This window comes from Bombina bombina, chromosome 1, assembly GCF_027579735.1.
Source record: "Bombina bombina isolate aBomBom1 chromosome 1, aBomBom1.pri, whole genome shotgun sequence".
NCBI lineage: Eukaryota > Metazoa > Chordata > Amphibia > Anura > Bombinatoridae > Bombina > Bombina bombina.
The window spans coordinates 1,340,591,910-1,340,607,702 of record NC_069499.1 but is presented as its reverse complement, the minus strand read 5'-3'; the positions used below and the strand labels follow the sequence as shown (position 1 = coordinate 1,340,607,702).

Here is a 15,793-nt window from a genome sequence, read left to right as displayed (position 1 = left end):
ATTTTTAAGGATTAGGCATAATTGTTCAAAGATTTCAGATTACGATCAACAGGTTAAGATATTGGAAAGCAGATTTTTGGAAAAAGGCTATGATCCTGAAAAATTGGAAATTGATATTTCTAAGGTTAGGAATGTAGAGAGACAAGATCTCCTCTCTAAAAAATTGAAGAACAAAGTAAATAACAATGATAACCACTGTTCCCTCTAAGGTGCGCGGCAGCGCGGCCGCGCACCTTCCCTCTCTGTGTAGCGCAGGCAGTACATCAGGCCGCGCAAAACACAGAAGGAATGTAGAAAGTTTTTTTTTTTAATTCATCACTGCAGTAGCCTTCAGGAAAACACAGCTGCAAGACGTTTGACAGAGGCACTGTTAAAAGGTCCCTCCGGTGTAGAACAGCTTAATCTGTTTCCTGTGCTACACTGAGGGGGAGGACCTAAACTGACTGACAGCTGGGTGCATAAATCACACAGTGCTGTCAGAGACCAGAGAGATCAAGCACAGCTCAAAACGGAGGGCAGCAGGAAATAAGCATTTCCAGTGACACGATAGAAAGAATGTCAGTGGATTCAAGTTTGCAAACCATAGAACAGATCTGAAAAAGCTTATAAGATAATATTCTCCACATTGTGCACTGCAAGCAGTTTTCAAATGGTAATAGGGTACTTCATAAACAGAGAGCAGACCCCCCCTCCCGAAAAATAAAGTTATAAAGCAGTTTTTTAAATATGAAACAGAATCCTCTAACATACCAACACATCTTTTAACATTATTGCATTCCTGCACAGACACCCTATAGATTAGATTTAATTCGTTTTTCAGTCTAGTGTGACTTCCTGCATAATTAACTCACAAACCACCATACCACACACAGATCTCTTGTATGAACACTTTTCCTTTCATATTTGGTCATTTGAAAAAACGTATTTCAATGCAGCTATACTTGCTAAGTCTCAAGCTGCAGCTCTGCGCTTTTGTACATAAGTTTTTTGTAAAGATATCTGTTAGGCGTATGCATACAGCACAGCTGCACAATTTTATTAGGCAAATAAGATACAGATATGGTCTGGATTCAAGGTCCTTTATGTGGAGTATTCCACCTTCTTGAGAGCAAAGGATAAGGGTTATTTATTTCCATAGAGGTTAAAACCACCGAAGCAGAGTTCTGTGCACACATGAAGTTTATGTGCAGACAAGCTGCCTGTACCTTGCTGTATCCTGGGGCATCGCTTGCAGTGTAGAGAATTGTAGTGTGTGTGTGTGTGACACTGTGTAACTATAGTATAAGATTGTAGACTTGTGTGCATAGCTTAGGAGGGTGCTGATTGAGTAGTGGTATTGTGTAGCTGCTGCAGTGTATATAGTTGTATGTCAGAACCTGTAGACTAAAGACTGTATGTTAGTCTGCTGTATAAGTGAGTGAGTGAGTGAGTGAGTGGCTATAAAGGCTGTATAAGTGTAGCGTGCAATTGCCAGTACAGGGCAGGATGTGAGTGGCTATGTCAGTGACTGTATTCTGCATTGTTCCTCAGCCAGATCCACACTGAGTGCCATCTCATGCATTGACCTTGTGTTGCAGAGCCCTGGAGGGACTCCACCTATCAGCATGGGGGCAGGGCAAGAATTTCTATTCAAAAGCAGGAACTCATTTCGTGTGTATCACTGAGTGGAAGAAGTGCAGCCCTCCCTCCTCCTTACAGCAGAGCAGACACTGAAGGCAGCCGTAGGTGAGGGTTGGAAATTTTCCTCACATGCCTTAAGTTACCAAGTTGGCATGATGGTAGCTTTTGCTGCAGGTTATCACAGTTTTAGAGGCAAATATTACTTCGTCTTCTGTGTTAACATGTTAGCCTTTATCAGCATTTTTTAAAAACGTTTTACTGTTAACACATTATCATTCATCTGAGATTTCTATAGGATCTTCCTGTTGTGTGATACAGAACTGTAAAAGAGTTTTTTTCTTTCTTCATCAATATTTCAGTGCAACATTTCAGTCAAACTTATAACATAGGAGTAATGCTTTTGCATGTATACATAGACAGGCTGCTGGTGACATTCCTTTCATTTACTGAACAGAAATAATGCATATGCATAGGAATACATTTGAGTACACAGTCAAACCTTGCTATATGTGATACTATACTAGGGCATAATATCATAAATATATCATTTCTACTGGCAAGTGTATGAAAAAAAGGGGAAATAATTATTTTAAAAGGGACATTCCAGTCAAAATTAAAATGTGCATTAGTCTATTTTAATTTTGAATAGAAGCATTTTTCCTGTTCACCTGCCAGTAAAAGTTTGTGACAGCTAGAGGTTAATCAAAAACACACACAGGGTCATGAAATAGTGCACAATGCTCACACAACTTAGTCTAGCAATAGAAGAAGATTTTTGTCTTTTTTTCCAATCCAGGATTCTTTTAATAAAAACAAACAAACATGCTAATCATTATTTAACCCCCTGGCTACCAGAGAGGATTGCAGCGTATTCATATACAATGCACTGTAGCCCATTTTGGCAGATGTGGGGTTAAATTATGCTCACAAGGTGGTCTAGGCATCTGAGGAGGTTATGCAGGAGACTGACGCTTGTCTGTGTCACAAGCTGACAGTTTTGATATACAGTTTGAGCAATATCTGTAGTACTGTGTAATGCTATTGCTGCTTTTACATGAGAGTCTATTTAATCAGTATTGCTTAGGTGTGTGTGTGTGTGTGTGCGCATGTATGTGTGTGTGTGTATATATATATATATATATATATATATATGTGTATGTGTGTGTGCTCAATGCCGCACACAAGCTGTATCAAGCCCGCACACAGAAACATATAATTGCACACACAAAAAATTAGAGGGAACATTGATGATAACTTAATAGTACCATTGGTGACAAACTATAGCTGTCACCACAATCTCTTAAGGAAAATAATATACAAATATTGGCACCTCATTAGATCAGATCCAATTATAGGAGAAATAATCCCAGATCATCCAGAAATTATTTTCAGGAAAACAACAAATATCAAGAACATCTTAGCCCCAAGTGACTTCACTAAGAAGACACAACAATTTAAAATAAGAGATCAAAACTTAATGGGTAACAGATTAAGAGGTTATTATCCTTGCTATATCTGTAAAGCTTGCAAACATAGCACTAAATGCAAGGAGTATACATCCACTAATACAGACAAGAAGTACTATATAAGGGACACCATTAGGTGTAGTGATAAGGGGATTATATATCTAATCCAGTGTACTTGTGGGAAGCAATACATAGGAGAGACTACTAGGACCTTAAGAACCAAGATTAGAGAACACCTAAATCTAATTGAAAAAGGGGATCAGGACACTAGATTGTACGAACACTTCAGGCTAAAACATAAAAATAACATTAAAGACCTAAGATATTGGGGGATTTGCAAAATTAAAAAACCATGGCGAGGTGGTGACTATGAACGTCTACTACTAAGAAAAGAAGCTGAATATATATATGAAATGCAAACGTTATACCCAAAAGGTTTAAACTCAGAGTTAGACCTTAATCCATTCATTTTAGATTAGGATTTTCTGTGTTTTCAAAAGTTGGAATTATGAACTAGATCATGTTATAAGATAATAAGAAACACAATATAGGACCAATATCGATTTAACAACCAAGCAAAGTTGTATAATTTTTGATCCTCTAAATATGTGGACAAAATCTTATATCTAAGAATCACTATATAAACACTAATGCTGTCAATAATTTCAGCCCCTTAATCCAACCTTTGAGAGATACATATATACTAACATATGCCTTTATAAGACTGTATAGTATTAATATCTATATATGCATCCACTAGTTTATAGAATCAATTTTTAATTTATATGACATTTGCACTTTATTTAAATATACAGTCAATAGCAATCTAAAATCATAAGTGAGAGATTTGCGATTGCCTTTGGTTAATCTTAGATTTATTAATCTTGAATATCTCATACCAATAATGTTAGATGGCTAAATATGGACCCATATATATCAGAGACACATTTTTTATATTTTTATGTTTGTTTGTTTATTTTTAGCAAACGAATCGGTATTTTAAAAACATAAGTCTATTTAAGTTGTAAGAGAGATGTACAACAATATTTATTCCACCTTTAAAGATATGTACCATTTTTGATCCAAATGTGTATACATATATTATGAGGAAGATGTGAAACAATGAGAATTCCACCTTAAGAGTTATATACAAATTCCACCTTAAATAAAGAGAAGTTGAAAATGAGGCTTTTTTTCACTAACCAATGACAATCTTTTAATGCATTTATAAGGGAGCAATCTACCATAATCAAACCATCTTGATAAAGCCACCAAGAGTGGCGAAACGCGTTGATGGTAAAGCAATAGACAGAATAAAAGAATTTCCAAGTTTACAAAACCAACGGGTACGGAGGATTACAGAAGATACAAGTGGGACTACTTCCACAAGCCAAATACTCTGCGCAGAGTTAAGGAGCAAGGATATCGGACGGATCTACTTCATTCAAAATTTCGGACGTAGCGTGTGATGTCACCAACTAGCCGCAAGCTGTAGAGACACTAGTGCTACCAGAGTAAGTGACGATCAGAGAACAGATAAGCACTTAAGAGTGTATCAGCCCGGCAGTGTGGTTAGACTAACACGGTTTGCTATTTAGACTATTTACGTTATTCCAAGAATTATAACGCTCATCACGATACTTAAAGAACTGGGCCAAAAAAGAAAAAGTCTCATAAAAGTCTTACAATAATTTTATCAAGCAGGAATGAAAGCTTGTTCCCTGCAAATTTAACCACCTTTCCTATTGGAAACGTTTATTTAATTCAGACGCACATTTCTAAAAATAATTTTCAAAGACGAATTTTTTAAGACGTTTTAGTATTTTATATCCACAGTGACCGGTCACTTTAGAACTTGATTTATTATTTTTTTATAAATGTTATCTGAGTATATGTCTAACAAATAAATTGTGTTAATATACCTGATATATCGCGTTCATTTTTAGTTTATATATGTGTTTAATTGAATGCACCAATTTATATATTTTTTCAGTTTTATAATAAGGATAGTGCAATAATTCTATTCATACATAGTATGCTAATTCTTTATCGATTGATATAACGGAACTCTGCTTCCAATCCAGCGTAGGGAATATTTATTCATACATAATATGCAAATTCTTTATCTCTTGATATAACGTATCACCACTTTCGATCCAGCTTGTATTTATATTATAGATACGTAGCATTTTGTTGTTTTTTAACTCCCATTTAGGGGTTAGTAAAATCCTTATATTCATAAATAGTATGCGACTCTTTATCTTTAGGATATAATCCATAATCATTTGGTACTATTAGAAAGGTTTAATATATATTCATACATAGTATGCCATTGTATTTTTAATTATCCCAGTGCTGTTCAGCGCATTTACACGTTCTTTTATCATTGTATCTTTTCTACACTGTATTTTGGGAACAGAGTAGTGTTTATGCAGGGGTAAGACTTGCGCACCAATACCTTTTCACATTTTTGTGCCCCCTATGTGATCCAGAACTGGATCAGGGGCTACCCATTAATGCCGACTTTGTCTCGGAAGGCTTCTTGCTCTGTTTGGATTCATTACAGGACTGAGCCGGCTTCCAAGTGCTCTTGGATTGTTTGGGCTTTGCAGAGGGCTGCTGACGTTGGGATTTATCAGAACGAAAGGAACGAAAATTAGGACCTTGTCCCTTAGGTTTGTTCTTCTTATCCTGCGGTAAAAAGGCACCTTTGCCTCCAGTAACCGTGCAGATAATTGAGCCCAGGCCTGGGCCAAATAGAATCTTTCCCTTAAAGGGAAGGGAAAGAAGTCTAGACTTAGAAGTCATGTCTGCAGACCAGGACTTCAGCCAGAGTGCCCTACGGGCTTGAACAGAAAAACCTGAAGCCTTAGCATACAGGCGAATAATTTGCATCACAAATAAAAGAATTAGCAACCCTTAAGGAAATAAAAGAATTAGCAACCCGTAAGGCCTTAATTCTTTCCTGGTTCACGTCGAGGGGACCCTCCACCTTGATCAACTCAGATAAGGAGTCGCACCAGTAGGTAGCCGCTCCAGCAACCGCAGCAACAGCGGCTGCCGGTTGAAACAAATTTCCTGTATGTTGAAACATCTTTCTTAACAGAGTTTCTATCTTATTATCCATGGGCTCTTTCCTCAAGCGGGATAGTAGTGCGTTTAGCCAGCGTGGAGATACTGCCACCCACCTTGAGGATGGAACCCCACAACTCCAATTGAGAGTCCGGGATCGGGAATCATTTTTAAAGGAAGACTAAGGGGAAAAGGAAGAAACAATCCTTTCCCATTCATTCCTAATAATGCTTGCCATCTTTACAGGAACCGGGAAAGTTTGTGGTACAACCCTGTCCTTGGAGACCTTATCTAATTTAGGAATCAAAGGTTCCTCAGGCAATTTGGGCTCTGGAACCTCCAACGTAGCCAAAACTTCCTTCAACAGAAAGCGTAAATGTTCAATCCTAAATCTAAAGTCTGGTTCCTCCACAGCTGGAGGTTTAGAGGTAGCAGACTCTGACCAAGAAAAAGCGCCCTCTGAAGTATCAGAGGAGCCTTCATCATCGGATAATTTTGTATCAGATAAATCCAACAAACTAGTTGATGACCCCTGGGAAGGATAGCAATATTTGACCTTTCGCTTGCGCTTAGTAGGGCGAGGTAAAGAACTAAAGGCTGCAGACACCACCGTTTGTAACTGCGCAGTAAAGTCTGGCGGTAAAAGGCCCCCTCCAGATGAAGGATTCGGAGTGCTACAGGAAGCTGCATGTGTATTAGGAGATGACAGTAGGGTGCGCACCTCATGGAACCGAGACTCCTCAGAGGTGGAAGGCTCAGTGGTTTCAAGCATATTAACCTTTTTTGACATGATTACTTTATCAAGGCATGTGGAACATAGTTGAGCGGTATACCGCGGCCTCCTCACAATATAGACAGGTATTAGATTTAGAGGGTACTCCCAATTTACCTAACGCATCAGAATCCTCCATAGCTTGCGCTTACAAAGCAGACTATTGATTAATAAGAAAAAACAACATCTTTATACCCTCAATGGCTGGGGCACTCACCACCTCCTATGACCCAGGGAAAACAGATTAACCGCTTCTTCTCCGGTAACCAACACGGTCAGGAAAGAGAAAATATAGTGTGATCACACCCGGTCACATGGTGCGCACTGCAGGACCGTCCCTGCTATAGGAACAAAAAAAGTGCACCAAGCCTTTCAAGCTATGCAGCTCAAAAAACAAAAGTAAAAACCTGTACGTTCCAACATCTGCTCAAAAACACGTCGAAGCATAATGAAATAAATGTATGTGATTAAATCCCACTGTTCAATAATCCCCCTCAGGAAATATTAACCCTAGATTCCAAACAGAGAAAAGGAGTTGCACTGTGACCCTGTCTTCTGGCGTTATCATATGTGTAAAAAATTAAACGATCTTAAAGGAATCCATGCCGTGAAACAGAAACACAGCCTCTCAAGTGTGACAGTCTTGTAGCATCTCTCCTGACATGGACTTGAGTGAAGGAAGCAGGCAGTGAAACTCATCAACACTGATTGCTTAGGAGCTGTTAATACAAGACTGGCTGGGTTCGCAGAAAGACTCTCCCTGCATCTCCAGTCTCTAACTTTCGTCAAAGCTCTCACTGAGAGACTGACAAGGCTACTCAAAACTCTAGTCCCATTTCAAAGGGTAGATACCCTTCATAAGGAACTACTCCAAATCTTCTGACACTTCTCTGCCAACCTCCTGTAACGAAAGGCAAAGAATGACTGGGATATGAGAGAATTAGGGGAGTATTTAAGCCTTTGGCTGGAGTGTCTTTGCCTCCTCCTGGTGGCCAGGTTCAGTATTTCCCAATAGGAAGGAATGATGCCGTGGACTCTCCTCATATTAAGAAGGAAAGATAAGAAAAAAACTCAGACTTTTTTTCTTTCTGTATTGTAGCATCCCATCGCTTCCTCTCCCTTTAAAACTTATTTACATAGCGTAGGGTACCGCCCCTCCACCACCCACCCGCCTTACCTCCCACTGAAGATCGTTACAGATAGTAACACAGACCATGTCACTGCCTGTAACAACCTTGAAATCTATCTTCATATGGTAAAGGCGCAATGATTGTGCTCCGATACCATATGAAGGCCGATGCTGGAAGCCATAAACAGCAAGTTTTGGCTGTCACTTGACTTCCAGCATTATGTATGTAGATCTACATTATGCAGTATGATGGGCTATGTGTCGCATGACTTAGATCTACATCCATTTGGCCGAAAGGAGTTAATGGTCCTTTAAAAAGGGACACTAATATACATTTCATGCACCTCCCTCTAATCACGGGTGCTGTCATTATGGAACCTACATTATACTGCAGGTATCTGAAGGAGAGTTGCTCCACATGTGCAAATAGATCAACATTGGAGTGTATTGAAAGCTAGATTTAAACATTGCAGCACCCATGACTATAGGGAGGTAAGCAATAACCTCAATACTGTGCTTATAAAATGTATTTAGTGTTTAATGTTCCTTTAATCAGAATTATATCTGCATCTACCCATGGAAATAAAATTGATGTCCTTACCTTCAGACAAGTTTTCACCTCTTCATCTGTCATCACCTCACTGCACCCAAATACAAGGGCTCCTTCTTCACTAACCATCTCCATGTTACACAGGAAGTCCCATTTTTCCTGAACAAGCACTCTCTCCTCTGATACTGCTCCTGAGAATACACAGCAGAATTTCAATATATAAATCCAACAGAACATAGTGGTCTTAAAACATAAACATATAAAATAGAGTATTTGTATAGAGATATTTAATAATGCTTTCCAAAAAGGAGTTATCAAGAACCTTGAACAAGTTGCTATTAAAACATGTCTGCTACATCAAATTGAACCCAATTGACTTGCTTATAAGAACAACTAGAGATGGGCATTAATGTACTTAATCACCAACAAAGCAATTGACAAAAAGTACTGTAAATAGAGACTAAACCCTATTATCCATGTGCCTCTATATATTAAAAGATAGCTACATATATCTCTACAAGCATTCCAGACCTTACACCAGAAGAAGCATGTTATGGTGCTAGAAGGAGCCTGTTAACTTTTCTTTGCTTTTCTCATGCTATAAAACATGTTTTTCAGACAGACCTTGCAGTGCAGCCTCTTTTAGTGTGACCATACGGATGTCTGCTGTTTCATTGCAGTTCTGAGGATGTGGCTCAGTGAATCCATACATGTGCAAGAGCTGCCAGTTAGCCATCTGCCCATAAGTGTTAAACACTTCTTGACCAGCATGTATGGGGCTAATAGAGATCATCCGGAGGCATTCCTAGAGAAATAAAATAAGTAACCAAAATGAATAATATTGCAAATGACTGCATTTAAAAAACAGGCAAATATATACAAATTATTAGTTCTCTCTCTGTAATGAATGTATATGTTGCATGGCTTCCAGCATTTTGCCTTCCAGCACCATTTCACAGAAGCAAAAAGTGACCACCTACAGGTGTAAACTCCAAACGTGCATTGTGCTGTGCAATATGATTGAGCAGGTCGGCCACAGGAACCATCATTGGTGGGAACACTTCCTTCCCCGTATCCTCCTCCTCTTCTTCCATCGGCTCCTGAAAACTTTAAGACAGCAAAGAAAAAAAAAGTCTTATAACAATGTAATATAATTACTAACACTAACTTATCATTTTGTCTAACTGGCCCTTCCAGTAAAATGTTATCTGTCTAGATCTGTCTGTTGTCTAGTGTTTGGTAATTGCTACAATTAACTGTTTAACTGCTAGGCCACACACACAAAACTGGCCTTAGAGAGAACACTGGTTATGACTTTCTCAAACTACCTATTGAGAATATTTATGACAGATCCAAGTGAGTTTTAACCCCTTAATGACCACAGCACTTTTCCATTTTCTATCCGTTTGGGACCAAGGCTATTTTTACATTTCTGCTGTGTTTGTGTTTAGCTGTAATTTTCCTCTTACTCATTTACTGTACCCACATATATTATATACCGTTTTTCTCGCCATTAAATAGACTTTCTAAAGATACCATTATTTTCATCATATCTTATAATTTACTATAAAAAAATTTATAAAATATGAGGAAAAAATGGAAAGAAACACACTTTTTCTAACTTTGACCCCCAAAATCTGTTACCCATCTACAACCACCAAAAAATACCCATGCTAAATAGTTTCTAAATTTTGTCCTGAGTTTAGAAATACCCAATGTTTACATCTTCTTTGCTTTTTTTGCAAGTTATAGGGCCATAAATACAAGTAGCACTTTGCTATTTCCAAACCATTATTTTTCAAAATTAGCGCTAGTTACATTAGAACACTAATATCTTTCAGGAATCTCTGAATATCCATTGACATGTATATATTTTTTTTTAGTAGACATCCCAAAGTATTGATCTAGGCCCATTTTGGTATATTTCATGCCATCATTTCGCCGCCAAACGCGATTTTTTCACAAACTTTTGGTTTCTCACTGAAATTATTAACAAACAGCTTGTGCAATTATGGCTTAAATGATTGTAAATTCTTCTCTGGGATCCCCTTTGTTCAGAAATAGCAGACATATATGGCTTTGGCATTGCTTTTTAGCAATTAGAAGGCTGCTAAATGCCACTGCGCACTACACGTGTATTATGCCCAGTAGTGAAGGGGTTAATTAGGGAGCATGTAGGGAGCTTTTAGAGGTAATTTTAGCTTTAGTGTAGTGTAGTACACAACCCCAAGTATTGATCTAGGCCAGTTTTGGTATATTTCATCCCACCATTTCACCGCCAAATGCGATCAAATTAAAAAAAAACGTTAAATTTTTCACAATTTTAGGTTTTTCACTGAAATCATTTACAAACAGCTTGTGCAATTATGGCACAAATGGTTGTAAATGCTTCTCTGGGATCCCCTTTGTTCAGAAATAGCAGACATGTATGACTTTGGCGTTGCTTTTTGGTAATTAGAAGGCCGCCAAATGCCGCTGCGCATCACGTGTGTATTATGGCTAGCAGTGATGGGGTTAATTATGTAGCTTGTAGGGAGCTTGCAGGGTTAATTTTAGCTTTAGTGTAGAGTTCAGCCTCCCACCTAAAACATCAGACCCCCTGATGCCTCCCAAACAGCTCTCTTCCCTCCCCCACCCCACAATTGTCCCCGCCATCTTAAGTACTGGCAGAAACTCTGCCAGTACTAAAATAAAAGCTATATTTTTTTGTTTTTGTTTTTTTTCTTAGCATATTTACATATGCTACTGTGTAGGATCCCCTCTTAGCCCCCAACCTCACTGATCCCCCACCAAACAGATCTCTAACCCTCCCCCTCTGCCTTAATGGGCGCCATCTTGGGTACTGGCAGCTGTCTGCCAGTACCCAGTTTAGTACAAAAAGTGTTGTTGTTTTTTATTTAATTTCCCTTTTCTGTAGTGTAGCTTCCCCCCCCCCCAGATCAACCCCCCACCCCTTCCAGATCCCTTAGATTATTTTTTTTTTTTTTTTAAAGTTTGGTTTTTTACTTTTATTCACACTTATTTTTCTGCAGTGTAGCGGTTCCCTCCCGCTCCCGCCCCGTGCACGCGCCCGCCGCCCCCGTGCACGCGCGCGCTCCCGCCCCTCCCGCCCCCGATCCCGCCCCCCTCCACTTCATTCGGCACATCGATGGCCGCCCACCCGCCTCCCAGACTTGCTCCCACCCACCGATACCGGCCACCGATGTCCGGTGCAGAGAGGGCCACAGAGTGGCTCTCTCTGCATCGGATGGCCAAGGGGGGTTATTGCAGGATGCCTCGATATCGAGGCATCACTGCAATAACCGGAAAGCAGCTGGAAGCAAGCAGGATCGCTTCCAGCTGCTTTCCAGACCAAGGACGTACGCCACACGTCCTCGGTCATTAAGTGTATTTTTTTTGAGGACGTGTGGCGTACGTCCTTGGTCGTTAAGGGGTTAAAGTTATGGTAAACTCTACCCTTTGTATAAACAGATCCCGAATGTCAGTGATATTTTAGATGGAGTTGAATTCATCAGTTGTAAAGAAGATGCAATATAACTTACTTTTTAATATAGTGATGAAATTCAAATACCCCATGCTCCAGTTGCGCACTTCAAGTGTCTTTTTTTTGTTGTTGTTGGTGAGCTAACGGTCTAAAATATTCTCCAATCGGCGCTGTGGCCCTTAAGCTCACAAAAAAACTTTTGAAGTGGGCGGCCAGAGTACAGGTTATTTAATTTCATATCTACATTAAAAAGTAAGTTATAGCACATCTTCATTACAACTGATTAATTAAAATCCATCTAAAATAATGTTAAAATTCCAGATCTGTTTAGACAAAGGGGAGAGTTAACCATCACTTAAAGGCTACACTTTTTCATATGGATGTGTCTACCATGAACACCATTCTTACCATAACTGATGAGAAATTAAAGGTGCTCAGAAATTACTTATTTTTTTGCTAGATCCCACAAGAATCCTCCATTGCAAACAAGGACCAAACAAAACGGTCTGAAATGTTATGTTTGAACAAACTGGGTTTACTGTAGGAATGTTTATTTAGATATTAGTGAGTAAATATTCCTGAGGAAACAAGATCTCAGAGTCGGAAAGGGGGTGTGGTGTTTAGGCATCTACACATATGTTGTCAGAGATTTGCTTGGTGCATATAACGCTGGTATTGTGTGAAAAAGAATGAGCCTGAAGAAACAGCAGATATATGGCTGTTAAATACTTTCCTATATTTTGCTAACATTTTTATTGAGACATTATATATATTGTAATGCATATTACTATGTGTTAAGAATGAGATCTGTTGAAAGCTATTTATTTCAGTTATTCTAGTACAAACAGGTTATAAATAAAAATTATTTGTGTTACAAAAGATATAACCTTTATTATGTGTACCATTGTTTTTCTATAATAGGTTTTGATGTGTTTATGACCTATTGTGTTGCATAAGGTTCACTTTTATGATTTAGTCGTTAGCTTTCCTTTTTATTGCCTCAATAAAAAAAAAGGAAAAACACAGACGACTAGCCTGCCAAGTAGTCACACCCTCTGGAAGCTGCAGACCAGAGGTTCAGTTTTTTAGGGACACTGAAGAGCCAGCATACTCATTATAGCACCTAGAGGTGCTCCCCGTCCTAAGTTGAATTTAACAGCATTAAATAGTGATCTAGTTTATTATATAATTTTTTTAGAGTTTACTTTTCCCTTTAACACAAGAGTATTTTATTTTCTCACATACCATTATTCTAGGAGATCCAATTCTAATTCATGTGAATAAACTTTGGTTTGCACGCAATTAAGAGATTAATATTCCCTGCTGTAGTACAATTTGCTGTGCCAGAGCAGGGGGCGGCATTGCACAAGAATCCTCTTGAGCAATGTTAAATGTTGTTGTGTGAAGCAACATCGCAAGTGGCAATTACAGGCAGACAGGTTCGCCTGCAGGGATAGTAAATTGAATCCTAAGGAAATGTATATTGTTATATCAGTATAACGCTATGTCCTTCCTCACTGAGCAACTGTATTGTGTGGATCTTAATTGACAGCTTAAGGTTAACAAGTAACAGCTGTGAGAGATCAAGGGTGGAAAGGGCATATTGTTGCAGCAAATGTTCTTACACTATATCTGAAATCTTTTTTTTTTTTTGAGGAAACACTGGACGTTTAACACATTATGGGCCAAATTACGAGTGAAACGCAAACGTTTGTGCCTGAGCATTAGGGGTATATCGTGAGGGTTTGCGCTCATCAGGCTTATCAATCATATTACGAGTTAAAAGTAAACGACATCGCGTGAAGGCAATCGCAATTTACACTAGAATCATTACTGTGACTTCAGAGCTCTGGTTAACGGTTTCGCGAAACATAAAAGTTGCACAAAACACATCAAAAATACATTGCACAAAAAAGTTATAAGGGCTCAACGATAGGAGGTCTCATCTTTTAGGAGCCAGTTCAGCCCCACTTGATGTAAACAGGTTCTTTAGTGTCCTTTTAAAAAGGGAAATTTCTTCTACTGTTATATATACAGATTTGCAGTCACTTAAATATGAAAATACCTGTACTGTGTTATCAGAACATTTATTTATAGCAGCTGTGGAGAGACCATTATTTTACTGTGCCGTTCGGACAGAGGGATTTCATTAGTGAAGCTGCATGTGCAGAAGAGAATATATTTCCTCTGCTCACTAGTGAGGTTGAATCACGTGAGCGGCCTTCTACCTTCCGTTTATCAATAAAAAGTATATACAATATCTTGTTTTCTTTCAGTTTTGTCCCTTCCACCTACACATTATGGCCTAGATTTCGGCGGTAGCCGTCAAAACCAGCGTTAGAGGCTCCTAACGCTGGTTTTGGCCGCCCGCTGGTATTTGGAGTCAGTGATTAAAGGGTCTAACGCTCACTTTTCAGCCGCGACTTTTCCATACCGCAGATCCCCCTACGCCATTTGCGTATCCTATCTTTTCAATGGGATCTTCCTAACGCCGGTATTTAGAGTCGTTTCTGAAGTGAGCGTTAGAGCTCTAACGACAAAACTCCAGCCGCCTGAAAATAGCAGGAGTTAAGAGCTTTCTGGGCTAACGCCGGTTCATAAAGCTCTTAACTACTGTACCCTAAAGTACACTAACACCCATAAACTACCTATGTACCCCTAAACCGAGCTCCCCCCACATCGCCGCCACTCGATTAAAATATTTTAACCCCTAATCTGCCGACCGCCACCTACGTTATACTTATGTACCCCTAATCTGCTGCCCCTAACCCCGCCGACCCCTGTATTACATTTATTAACCCCTAACCTGCCCCCCACAACGTCGCCGCCAGCTACTTAAAATAATTAACCCCTAATCTTCCGACCGCAAAGCGCCGCCACCTACGTTATCCCTATGTACCCCTAATCTGCTGCCCCTAACACCGCCGACCCCTATATTATATTTATTAACTCCTAATCTGCCCCCCTCAACGTCGCCGACACCTGCCTACACTTATTAACCCCTAATCTGCCGAGCGGACCGCACCGCACCGCTACTATAATAAAGTTATTAACCCCTAACCCGCCTCACTAACCCTATCATAAATAGTATTAACCCCTAATCTGCCCTCCCTAACATCGCCGACACCTACCTTCAATTATTAACCCCTAATCTGACGATCGGAGCTCATCGCTACTATAATAAATGGATTAACCCCTAAAGCTAAGTCTAACCCTAACACTAACACCCCCCTAACTTAAATATAATTTACATCTAACGAAATAAATTAACTCTTATTAAATAAATTATTCCTATTTAAAGCTAAATACTTACCTGTAAAATAAATCCTAATATAGCTACAATATAAATTATAATTATATTATAGCTATTTTAGGATTAATATTTATTTTACAGGCAACTTTGTAATTATTTTAACCAGGTACAATAGCTATTAAATAGTTAAGAACTATTTAATAGTTACCTAGTTAAAATAATAACAAATTTACCTGTAAAATAAATCCTAACCTAAGATATAATTAAACCTAACACTACCCTATCAATAAATTAATTAAATAAACTACCTACAATTAACCTAACACTACACTATCAATAAATTAAACACAATTCCTACAAATAAATACAATTAAATAAACTAGCTAAAGTACAAAAAATAAAAAAGAACTAAGTTACAAAAAATAAAAAAATATTTACAAACATAAG

At 38.7% G+C, this 15,793-nt stretch overlaps 1 protein-coding gene and 1 long non-coding RNA gene across 2 annotated transcripts in view; one reads left to right on the top strand and one right to left on the bottom strand.

Moving 5' to 3' along the window:
- Positions 1-15,793, bottom strand: part of SETD6 (SET domain containing 6, protein lysine methyltransferase) — a 78,502-nt gene that overhangs the window by 24,516 nt on the left and 38,193 nt on the right. The window contains exons 6-8 of the mRNA XM_053695295.1: positions 9,590-9,716; positions 9,234-9,414; positions 8,661-8,800 (exon numbers count right to left, since the gene is read on the bottom strand). Coding sequence (XP_053551270.1) covers positions 8,661-8,800; positions 9,234-9,414; positions 9,590-9,716 — 448 coding nt within the window. The remainder of the gene's footprint in view (positions 1-8,660; positions 8,801-9,233; positions 9,415-9,589; positions 9,717-15,793) is intronic.
- The window catches only part of LOC128642522 (uncharacterized), a 33,865-nt gene continuing 19,714 nt past the window's right edge, over positions 1,643-15,793 (top strand). Inside the window, exon 1 of the long non-coding RNA XR_008399671.1 lies at positions 1,643-1,725. This is a non-coding gene — a long non-coding RNA (uncharacterized LOC128642522). The remainder of the gene's footprint in view (positions 1,726-15,793) is intronic.